This window comes from Adiantum capillus-veneris, chromosome 14, assembly GCF_014529385.1.
Source record: "Adiantum capillus-veneris isolate H3 chromosome 14, ASM1452938v2, whole genome shotgun sequence".
Lineage (NCBI taxonomy): Eukaryota > Viridiplantae > Streptophyta > Polypodiopsida > Polypodiales > Pteridaceae > Adiantum > Adiantum capillus-veneris.
Window position 1 is genome coordinate 7,322,774 of NC_140944.1, and position 12,449 is coordinate 7,335,222.

At 39.4% G+C, this 12,449-nt stretch overlaps 1 protein-coding gene across 1 annotated transcript; it reads left to right on the plus strand.

Annotated features, from left to right (window-relative positions):
* Nucleotides 1-341: 341 nt before the first annotated feature.
* LOC147441851 (uncharacterized) lies at nt 342-3,187 on the plus strand. Its single transcript, XM_086529919.1, has 4 exons — nt 342-410; nt 518-604; nt 2,492-3,008; nt 3,093-3,187. The coding sequence occupies exons 1-4, from the start codon at nt 342-344 to the stop codon at nt 3,185-3,187; spliced, it is 768 nt and encodes a 255-aa protein (XP_086386045.1).
* The last annotated feature ends 9,262 nt before the right edge of the window (nt 3,188-12,449 follow it).

Below are 12,449 nucleotides of genomic sequence, written 5' to 3' on the forward strand. Positions count from 1 at the left end.
TACATAGGGAGGAGATGCTTGGTGGGGAGGTTCTAAAGTTCGTTTATTGGTTGGGCCTTGAGATGGTTTAGGAGCTATAGATTGAGGCTCCAACGGAGAAGGTTGAGGGTAGGTAGAGGGTCTAGGGGATTGGAAGGGTTTTTTGGAAGGGAGGTTGAAGGTTCTTTGTGGGGAAAGGAAGGGTTTTTTGGGAGGGGATAGGGTTTACTTGGGAAAGAGGAGGGGGGGAACGCGGTTTAGTGTGACTTGCATTTAAGCGCCCCTTGGTGTTACTTGAACCCAAGTGACCCGCCACCACTTGCTCCACGAGTTCTTTTATAGTTTGTTCTTTGGGAAGGGAAATGACCTCCTCTTCCAATGCATTGATAGATCTTTTGCGTGCAAGTATGGCGTATTCCTCCTTGGTAGAGGTTAGATGGGCATTCAAGGTGTAGGTTTGGATTTCAAAGAGGAAGAGGTTGAGAGAAGAGGTTTTCCATTCTTTAAGCTTAAGACTCCAATCATGTTTTGACAGTAGTGGAATGGAAATCAAGAGAAGCCTATTGTTAAGATCATTGAGGCATTGTTCAACAAGTGCACGGTAGCCATCAAGATAAGATTGGAGGTTTTTTATGAGTAGAGTTTGTGCTTGGATGAGAGCTTGTGTGGAATCAAGTTGGAAACGTATAGTGAGTGAAGTGAGCTTGGCATTGAGAAGAGCTTGGGCTTGGGAATCATCAATGGTAAGCTTGGGAGGTTTGATACAAAGGCTATTGGGAGCTTTTTGGTCACGGAGTAACTCATTGAGATGTGCCAAGAAACTTTTAGCTCTTTTTAATTTACCGTGTAGCTTCTTGAATTCTAACAAAGAATTGCAGAGAATCACCTCAAGATCCGCCGGCTTCTTGAGTTGTGTTAGCGATGCCAAATTGGTGGAGGGGTAAATTGAAGAGGAAACCTTTGGCTTTTCGAACACAAGAGGTGTGTCGATGGTGGAGGATGAAGCTATATTAAAGCGGTTGTGGGTTAGGTCATTTTTTAACAAGCACCGAGGAGAAGTCAAAAGAATCTTCGGTGAGTTTTTCCAATTCCTCCGTGATATGCTCGTAATGATTCAAAGCATGCGGGTTGTTTGGTAATGCAATGATGTTACCGATGGGTGCATGCGTCGGAGGCACAAGGGTGGACAAGGTTTCAGCCAAAAGAACCGTGGTGGCCGAGACAAAACCGGGGAGGGAGGGTGCGGGGGGTGCCGCCAAGCCGGTTGAAGCCGAATCCAAAGTGAGGGTTGTCGGTGGTAATTGCGGAGTATTAAGGTTATCCATGGTAGGGTAAGTGATAAAGTGTGTTGTCGATGAGGTGGGTTAGGTTAAGAAATGTGGGCCAAAGTGGGAAAGGGTGCAAAGTGCTGCGTGCAGCAGACTAAACTATACAATGCAAGCTTACCCAGAATCAAGCTAAGTCCTCCGGCTAAGGTAGAGGAATTGAAGCTTTATTGGAGTAGGGTGACTTTAGATGAGAGGGGAATAGATCCATCCGGTTGAGTTAAGGTGAAAGGTTAGCCATTTTAGGTGGAAGGTTTGCCATAGCCGAAGGAGAACATTGTTGAATGGATTCCCGAAGTAAGCGGTGGAAAGGAGAGCTATGTCGAAGGGCTTCCCGAAGCGTGTTGCAAAAAGGACGTCGACACCGGAGCCAAGAGTTCTGCCAGGATTGAAGAAGAGGGTTGCGACGTTGCTAGTGGTCCTCCGTTTTCAGTGTGTAAGCACTACTGGCGCACTTTAGCAAACGGAGTTAGGTGGTGCTGCGGTGCTGCTAAATTAAGCCAGAATGTGCTCCATCAACTCCAAGGTTTTTGTTTGGTTTCAATGCGTGGATTCCAATTGTCCATGTTTGGTCTTGATGCAGAGGTGCATGATGAGGATTTTACATGTATGCCATGGCCCATAATAAAAAAGAACCTGCACATCCTTCTCCATGGCCGATTTCTTACATTATGTTTATCAATTTTATATTTGATATTAATTTTATATTAATGCTTTGATTCCATTTGTTTATGTCTGGTCTTGATGCAAAGGTGTACATTGAGGATTTTATATGCATTCCATAATAAAAAAGAAGCTGTGCATCTCACTCCATGATCGATTTCTTGCATTATGTTTATCAAGTCTTTGTATGCGCTTAGCTTATCCATTTGCCTATGTATGGTCTTGATGTAGAGGTGCATGATGAGGATTTTCCCTTCATGCCATAACCAAAAAGAACCTGTGCACCAGGTGGGCTTCATGGCCGGTTTCTTGCATTATGTTTATCAAGTTTTTGTTTGATTTTAATGTGTTGATTCCATTTGTCTATGTTTGGTCTTGATGTAGAGGTGCATGACGATGATTTTACATGTATGCCATAAGCAAAAAGAACCTAGACATCTCGCTTCATGGCTGATCACAAGCATTGTGTTTCTTGAGTGTTTTGACGTGCTGATCCCATTCTCTCATGCTTGGTCTTGATACAGAGGCAAGTGGATGTGTTGCCACCATGGTTGAATGTGAAGATGGATGACATCGAGGAAGACAAGTCAGACAATTTTATGCAAGAGAAGAAGGGGATTGAAATCAATGAAGAAGAGCACAATGAGGATGTGCCTTGGGAAGATGACCTTGGCGATGATGAGATCCCAAATGAGCCAGAAGAGGACAATCTCCAAGAAGAGAAAAAAGGAAAATGGAGGGGTCTTGAGGAAGAAGGGAGCAAGGTGAAGGAAGATGAGATTGCCACTAGTAGCGGGTCACATAACTCTAGCTCCTCCATTGGTCTTGGAGATACACCAATGTGCGAGATGCCACCTCGTGATGAGGCCAAGGATCATCTAGATATTGAGGTTGAGGGTCACCAGTGTGATGAACCCAACAATGAGAACATTGTAGACACCGTTGATAGATTTGCTTCCATGACATTGAACATTGGTGTTTCCCAAAATGAGATAAAGTGGATTATGGTTGTTTTTTGCTGGATCTTTAGGTTGTCAGACAGTGAGTACAATGTGTTTTTATTTGTTGGGCTGATTATGAGTGTGTATTTTTTAATGGGCTAATAGTTCCAAGAACTTTGTGTAGGGAGTGATAATGGAACCTTGGAAAAAGTTGCCAATTCCGTGCATGTTGGTGTTTCAGGCTTGCTTCTAATGCTAGAATCACATTTAATTCCTTAAGATTCAAACCATCAACGAACGTAGATCAACCCCTAGTCAATGCTATATTGCATGGAGAGCCTCGGACCCTAAACTTGTTTTGCTAGTAAGCTCTGTGTGTGTGTGTGTTGGCAATGGGTTCTTTTATGTGGAGGATTCATTTATCTGATCTCCAAGTTTTTGGTTTGCATGCAAGTGGATGGAACATGTATTACCACCTTCTATTCTTAAGAATGTTTGCTTTGTTGATGCTTTATGGTACACAAAGTCCGACCACATTCTTGGGCAATTTCTTTCAGCACAATTTCCTAGTCTTGACTTGTCGGAGATGGTATTATGTTTTTGGCCACTTATTTGTAGGTATTGGTTGCATCCAAGAAAAACATTGTGCAATGCTTTTGGATTAATCCTCTTATTCACAGATCTGATCTTCTTGTTTTAGGCACCATTGGTTGTTGTTTGTTCTTTATGTTAATAGAGGTGCAAATCTTATTTGCTTGCCCAAAAATAAGCACTATTTTCTCTATTTTGACTCTTTACATCTCACGAGTCCGTTTGAGTGCCTTAAGACTAGGCACGTGTCAGTAATCTTGATACCTATGTATGTACATTGCTTTCTTCTACATGACCTCAAGCAACTAACCCATTTCTTGTCATGATTTTGTTGTAGTGGCCTTCATAGCCTTGCTCAAGTGGTTCATGATGTAGGCCTTCAACCTGCCTTGGTTGATGTGTCACATCTTGAGCTCAAGTTTGTGGATGCCCCGCAATAGCCGATATAGCGTTGATTGTGGATTTTATATCATGAAATACAGCAGGTGCCTGGCTAGCCAAGACGCATAGCAAGTGGATTTTATACGTGTATCTGTTGGAAGATTTACAAACCAATGGGCTATTTTGCACGGAGCTTATTGTGGGAGGATTGGAGAAGAGGCCACAAAGGAACTGGTTGAAGGTTTCAACATGATGAAGTAAGCAACATGAAGCATTAGCTATCTGATTGGTGTATGGAGTGCTTATCTAAGATATAGGCTAATTGTGCTGGTGCTCTTGGACTCAACAACATCAATGACTATGAGAACTTGTTGTATTTTGCTCGTAGATCTTGAGGCACACTTTTTACTACAAGATCTTGTGATTTTGGTTTTTTGGCTATAATTGATGCTTTGCGACATAATGTATTCTTTTCTAAATCTATACTTTCCTTGTTAGTCTTTTACTGGTCTACTCGTTGTCTGAAAAGGTTTCTTTCTGGACATGCTATGGTTTAGTGCTCATTGTTTTCCCAAATTATGTTTGTGTTGGGGATTTTTTGGTTTAAGTTACTGGCTCTAGGGTTGTTGGTTATACGCATTATTTCTCTATTATGCTCATTGTGCGTTGACCATGGTCATTGTCTATGGTTCCAAACTTTTTGGTTTAATCCATAATGCCCGGCTCTATTGGTTATGGCTATGGTGTGAAGGTTATGGCTTGTGAATGCCTTCTAGAAAAATGAAATCAAAATTTGTTGAAGTCTTGGTCTTTGAATTTTTTGGTTAGGGCTTTGGATGCAACAGGGTTATAGCATCTGTGTGTGTTCTTAGCAGGTGAAGTTGCAATCATCTCCATCTCCAAAATCATTGGTTATGGTCATTGTCACCTCATTATGGGCCCCCTTGATTTTTTTGGTTAAGGTTGCTAAGTCTCAATTTGTTGGTTATGATCATCATTTTGAGGCTACTGGTTATGGCTATTGCATGTGAAGGTTATGTCTTCTGCATGTATTCTCAATAGATAGAGTTACAATAGTCACTCTCTAGATTTTCTAGTTATAATCATTACATCCAACATTGTGGTTAGCTCTCGTCATTGGCTATGGTCATCGTGACTTGACCATAGTCACTAGTTATGGTACTCATAATGGACACTAACTTGTTTAAGGCTATTGTCATTCACATAACCTAAGCTAATCACCCTCACTTTGAGTGATTGTTTGTTGAAAAGACATCTTACAATGGAACAATGGAATCTGAACTAATGCTTGCATTTGGAACCCCACTCAAGACAATCACAATAGCGACACTGAAGGGAACCATATGATCTTTGATAGCATAAGTGTTAAAGATTCAACATAAGATTGCACAAAATTGTGTTTTTTTTAATGGCAAGACTGAAATGTTGTCATTTCTTGCTTGAGACATAATTTGAACTGTGCAAACCACTACTCGCAATGACGAGAAAATGGTAATGAAGTTGAGCTCTAATAAATTCCATCCCTTGTTGTATTTGACATTTTTTATTGCTTGACTCGATGATGTCCTTTCTTTGACGATTGCAAGTGATCGTGCCTTAAAAGCTACAAATATCGACCCAAAAATTGATGCAATATTGGTTGTCAGCTTGCAAATATCGATCCAAAAATCCATGCAATAATGGTTGTCAACCTCCAAATCCATCTCCACTACTTCAACCTTAGACACAACGCTATTCATTTGCCCAACAGTTTGGTATGTAAGCATGCCTTAAAAGCTACAGATATCGATCCAAAAATTGATGCAATAAGTGATCAATATTAAAACCTACAAATATCAATACAAAAATCGATGCAATAATGGTTGTCAACCTCTAAATCCATCTCCACTACTTCAACCTTAGATACAACATTATTCATTTGTCCAACCAATGTTGTATAAAGGGAAGACATAAGCTATCACTAACCAATAGGATTACCTAGCACTAACCATTTAAGACAACATGAATTGCTTGCATTTGCATCCAAAGGCCATTCATCACAAAAACTCCAAGTTAGAGTAGTGATTATACAAACATGCATTATGAAGATCCACTTAACAATCTTGGGTTGGTGTAACTTACCACTTGTATTTTGTTATCAAAGAGAAAGGGCAAAGAGTGGTAGCAGCCTCTCATGTTATGAGAACCATTCATTGCTAGGATGCAAGGACCCCATCAAATATTGAACTATCCTCACATCCAATAGTAAACCTCCTCTCCTCCGTACCAAGCAATCCATACACACAACTTGCCCTCTCTAAATGACATTGTTGAAGAGATTAACATGTCAATCTAGAAGAGGAGACTCTGAACCAACTGGGACATGCTTAAGTGTCAAGGGAAAGAGAGCATGGCATGAGTGGCTTTCTCTTCGATTAAGCAAAATACCTTTGCTACAACAATGGAAGCAAAACACTCTAGGTTTCTTTTTGAAGCAAACTTAGCTCCTTCCTCCTTGATGTTTGCATCTTAAAATGCCTATAGTTAAGGCCTTTGAGGGACAAGAGAGACCAGCCCAACATCAGTTCCACATCCATCGGCTTCTCGTGTCACACCGTGATCCAGTTGAGTTTGTGTCACATGTGCTTGGACATGTCTGATTGAGCCCCTTGTTGGCAAATCGATATGATTTGGGACAATCAAAGTGGAGAGGCAAACCCTTGAGTTTGATAACTAATTAAAGAGGATCAGTTTTAGGTTACTATCACACTCCCCCAACTATTCTTCGAAGCTTTGGAAAAGTCCTTTCAAGTCCGAGATGCATCCAAGAATGTGGTCATCAATACTAACTACATTGCCCTCAACCATGGTCAATAGCTGGCTTGGCATCTCTTGGTCCCCCATTGAATCTTGCTCCCCCATTGCATCCAAGAATGTGGTCATCAATACTAACTACATTGCCCTCAACCATGGTCAATAGCTGGCTTGACATCTCTTGGTCCCCCATCCATTGAATCTTGCTCCCTTGCTTGAGCATTGGCCTCCCAAACCACATGGTTAAAAGCATATATGCTATCAAGAACTAGGAAAGAAGTTAAGGAAAGTGCTTTTGAACTATTAGTCGGATTCCATACTAATGCTTGCATTTTGAACCCCAGTCAAGACAATCACAATAGCTAGATTGGATGCTCACATGATACCCCTGGGAAGGAGATGACATGCTAAAAAATTTGAAGAGCAAAGTGCTTTCCTCTATCACTTGAAGGGTGGTAGGATGAGCCTCGAACCTTTTGAAAATTGCCTCACTAGCTACTAATTAAGATGTGTGTTGCTTGTTTGACTCAACTTCAGTTGTTGCCACAAGTTTAAACACAAGGACCTTAGGAGTTGGCATATACAATAGAATACCATACTAGTTGCAAAATCCAAAACCAATAGACTCTTACAATCTCATGCTTTTGCTTGAAAAACTCAAGCAAAGCTCCTCCAATTTATGTGTTATGCAATGAATCACCCACAAGTGCATGCAAAAGGATAAGTATCAACTATTTATCTTTGCATGACGCAAACTATACTTGATATATTGCCATAATCATTCAACCAGGTTTGTAGTATCCACATTTCCATGTGCAAATAGATGCCTAAACTTTGACCACCTTATTCACCACATGCATGTGCTATCTCACCAATCGTTTGCCACGTAATGTTGGATATTTTTATGTGTTGAATATGTATGCAACAACTGTCTATATCCTTGATCAAAAGTCTCCTCGGTTGGTGCTTGCATTAGATTTTATAAGTGATTATAGACATCAGCTCGCTTATCCTTAGGGACCTATGAAATCAATTGAACATGATGGTTATTAACATTGATGGCAACCCTTGACACACCAAAGGAATGAAAAGCTATGCAGCAACTATATACTTGCAATAGGTTCTCCACCCATGCCTTCTTAACATGAAACCAACATAGCAACACATGGCATGCAACTCGTTTTGGGTTTCCCACTTCATCTTCTTATCAACAATGAGGATCTGCATTGACCACCTTGAGAATTGCTTCCAGCTCTTGTTGGTTCTTATCAATGACAATAGTTCTAGGAATAATTTTGCCTAGTTTTGCAAAGACCGTTTTGAAGGTCAACTCCAAAGCCATTGTTTCTTGATTAGTGCATCACATTAGCCATTTGGACATCCATACACCAATTTGGTTGGGCAATACTGCAACATAAATTGGTAAGCCAAAAAAATTTGTTTTGAATGTGCTATCCTCTACCTAGGAGTTATGATGAAAGAAAAAAATAGCAATTTCTAGAATGTTCTCATCTTGAATGACAAGAAGGGTCTCTAGCATTCATCATCTACCCTCCGATTGTACGATTGGACAAATATGACCTACAAGCAAGCACATGCACATGAAAAAAAAATCATGCCGAATGTGACCAAATGTTGAGCTCTTAATGGTACCTTCTTCAAGTCTTGCAAGCGAAGTGCTTCCATAAGCATTGCATTCCTTTCATGCACAAAAAATTATCCTATAGTAAGGCCAAGAGTTGGAACATAATGTAGATCTACAAAGAATTACTCGTAAATTGATACAATTGAGCCCATGAGATGCTTTGGAAGAGAGTGAAGTCCCTTGTGTGCGCATTTGGTGTGGAAACACTCGCACTTTATTTGGTATCATGAAGAACCGATAGATCACACAATCAAGTGCAGATGCATGATCCATGCAAAGGCGTTCCTTTGACATTGACATTTTTGCAACATGCCGTCAAGTGTCTATATCAAACATGTCCCTTGGGCAACATGCAACTACAAATGGATGCATAGGCAGGTGATAAAGGTTTGCACGGGAGCCATGTATATGTCCCTCATGAGTATCTTGGACTTTGATGATCACCTTATCAAAGTCTTCAAAGTGTTGGACCACCACCTTGAATCCACATCCGTGCCTTTTGGATTTTTGTTCTTGGTGCTTGTCTGAACTTTTTGTTGAATGCTACTCCATTGATGACACATGTATTCTTGCACCACTTGCTTAATCCATGCTTCTTTGTTGATCTAACCAAGACAAGCCTTGTCTGGTAGTTTATCATTATGTTCGCCAATTATTGCTCCACTTGGGATAAGTTTGTCTCAATTGATGTGCTTGAAGTAGTAGTAGACCAACTATAAGCAGACCACGAGGAGACATCATGGGAAATATGTTTCTCTTCCAACATACAACCACATGAAACAATTGAATCTCTTATGTAGTCATGAGATATCCCATGTATTCTCATGTCAATGCACCATTCTATCTGTATTGCGTTAATGGTGGCAGCCACTTCCAAGTGTTTTTCATGCCTCGAGGGACTAGTAGACCAATTTTATATTTCTCCCCTTTTATTTTCTCTAAAAAATAGAGTTTTCTTGTTGAGATAATTAGTTAAACTAATTATTTGAGGTTAAGATAATTATCATAGGTTTCTTAAGATTAGTTTAACCTTTGATAATTATCTTAAAGCTTTTTGGATTAATTTGCTATTTTTCCCCTTCTATTTTCTCTTGAAAACAATGTTTTCCTCCCGAGATAATTAGTTAAACTAATTATTTAAGGTTAAAATAATTATTAGGGGTTTTTTAAGATTAGTTTTACCTTTGATAATTATCTTAAAGCTTTTTGGATTAGTTTGCTATTTTGCCCCTTTTATTTTTTCTTAAAACCTGTATTTTTCCTCTAAGATAATTAGTTAAACTAACTATCTGAGGTTCAGAGAATTATCACGGGTTTCTTAAGATGTATTTTACCTCTAATAATTATCTTAAAGCTTTTTGGATAAATTTCATCATTTTTCCCTTTACTTTTATCTTAAAAATAGTATACTTCTGTTTAAATAATTACAAAAATTATTCAAAAATTAAAAGATAATTTTTCTAGCATATTGATAGTCTAACATAGCTCTGATAATTATCTCATCTTAATCTAAACTTAATTAATATAATTATCATTAGTTTATGGTTAAAATGAGTAATTTCAGTCCTAATATAATATAATAATTAATTAGATTAGTATCCCTAAGTTTAATCTCAATAATCAGCAAAGAATTTAGAATTGGGAGAGAATTTTGGAGTATAAATAGGTTTAATCTTCTTAATTAATCGAATTAATTAAGAAAATATAAGTAGATTAACATAGTTCTACTAATTAAAAAGGGTTAGTGCTAATTATCGTTGATTAACCAACTAGAGCTTTGCTCTCTAGTGATTTCTGAGTAGAGATTCCTCTAGATAAGAGAGAATTTGCCAAGGCTCTGAGTCTGCCTGAAATTGTGAAGCAAGGGGTCCTATTTATAGGTTTCTAGGCACTCATAGGCTGGAAATGGCAGTAACTTGCACCCCAAGACAACCCTACAGCTCCAAGCGCCCCTTGCTGCTAATTTCAACCTGGGCAAGTTCATTACTACCCCACACAGCCCCCCCAGCTTCCAAAATCGATTTTTGCTATTTTTCCAGACTTTTAATGATTAAACTTGGAAATATCTGCAATTTCTAGAACCTTAGGATAAAAAGTCTTTAGCAGGAATAATTATTGAAACCATTCAATTTTACTTAACTAATTCATAGCGTAACCTTTCAGAGCCCGTAACTTTTCCACATTTTATCGGAATTTGGTTCTGAAAAATTCTAACCCCATTACATCTCTGGTTACGATTCCAAAAATACCAATATTTTCCATAGTTGGATCATTCTACAGTGTTGTCTTAACAACCAAGTTAATTTGATGAGACTTTCTACAATTTCTAAGGTTTACCTTACACATTTTATATTTTTCATGGAGCTAGTAGACCAATTTTATATTTTTCATTGAGCTAGTAGACAAAAAAAATTTATGGGGCTAGTAGACCAAAGGTGTATTGGTAGGTGGAGTTGGCTTATGATTTAACAAGGGGTGTAGAAAGAGGTAGGTAAGGGATTGGTGGGTTTTAATTAGCTGAGGTAAGCCCCCAAGATAAGGGAGAAAAGAGTGGTGTTGGGGGGGGGAGGGAGAAAAAAAAAGGAAGTAAAGAGCGCCTGAGGGGGGGAAAAGGGTAGGTGTGAACAAGATAAGGGATAAAGTAGAAGGGAGGGGCCCAACCACAAAAGTCCACTATTTAAAGGGTAAGGGTATCCAAAAAACAGAGATTTCCAAATATATATTTGTCGAAGGTGTGTGGCAAGCCAAAAGGGATAAAGTAGAAGGGAGGGGCCCAACCACAAAAGTCCACTATTTAAAGGGTAAGGGTATCCAAAAAACAGAGATTTCCAAATATATATTTGTCAAAGGTGTGTGGCAAGCCAAAAGGGAAACGTGTAGCCCATTCAAAGATTTATGTGAGTCTTCCAGGGTGGTGCAAGGTATGTACAAGCATGCTATGGAGGTTGGGCCCAGAGGTCCAACAGATGGTGGGTCTAGGTAGAACCAAGAGTGAGGGGTTGTATTGGCAAGCCGAAGAGATAGGGTTGCTGATACAAAGGGAGGGTGATAGCCTTCTTGTGGAAGGAGTGAAAGGTAACTTGAAGGTTATGGGGGGTGGTTTTTTAAATCGAAGAGTGGGCTCCATGAGGGAGATGCAATTCTGATAGGTGACTTTTTTGAACACATAAAGAAGAAAACCTTGTGGATATCCTTTTGCCCTAAGGCCTTGATAGAAGAGATTGCGGATAGCAATGAAACCTTCCAAGGAGCTTTCTCTAATGATAAATCTTTTGAGTTCCACAATAATGAAAGCCACTTTTAAGTGTGTAGGGTCCCCTTTTTACCTTAATGTCCCACCCTTTTTACCTTAATCACCCCTTAACCTCTCCGTGTATCCCTATCTACTTTAAGGATCTTCAACGTTCCACTATTTTTGTCTCTCTATACTTGGAGTCGTTTCGCAGGCTTTCTTACGTTTTTATCTTACAACCAAAAAAGTTCACTCAAAAAGATTACTCCTAATCGAAAAAGTTCACTCAAAAAATATTTATTGCAGTGCTTCTTTGAAAGATCGCTCCCAAGTACAATATGTCGTGAAGGAAAGTACGTCCTCCCTTGATCTCATCCTCATGTCTTCATCTCCTTGAAGTGCATCTTCTGCTTCTCCTTTGTTTGACATGTCAAGAGGAAGATTTCTGTGTGTATGAGTATGTCTCTATTGACTTAGACCTTTATTTATGCAGGCAGAGAGAGAGAGAGAGAGAGAGAGAGAGAGAGAGAGAGAGAGAGAGAGAGAGAGAGAGAGAGAGAGAGAGAAATAAACTACCATGGCTACCATGGCATAGATGAGACTACCAATAGGTAAAGAATATGGAGCCTTTGCTATTTATTCTTTCTCAGCATTAGACTTGGTAGCATCATTCTTGCTAAGTTTTTCATACGATCTTGTGAATATTGTTTCTTGAGATAACTCCAGTATTCAACATTTTCTATCCCTCTTGATACGCATACTAAGAAAGTGATTTGCATCTCCCCAAATCCTTTTTAGCAAATTGCATGCCAAGTCCCTTCTTCAAGATGGCAATCCTGTCTTTGGACTTTCTAGCAATGAATATATCATCGACAAAC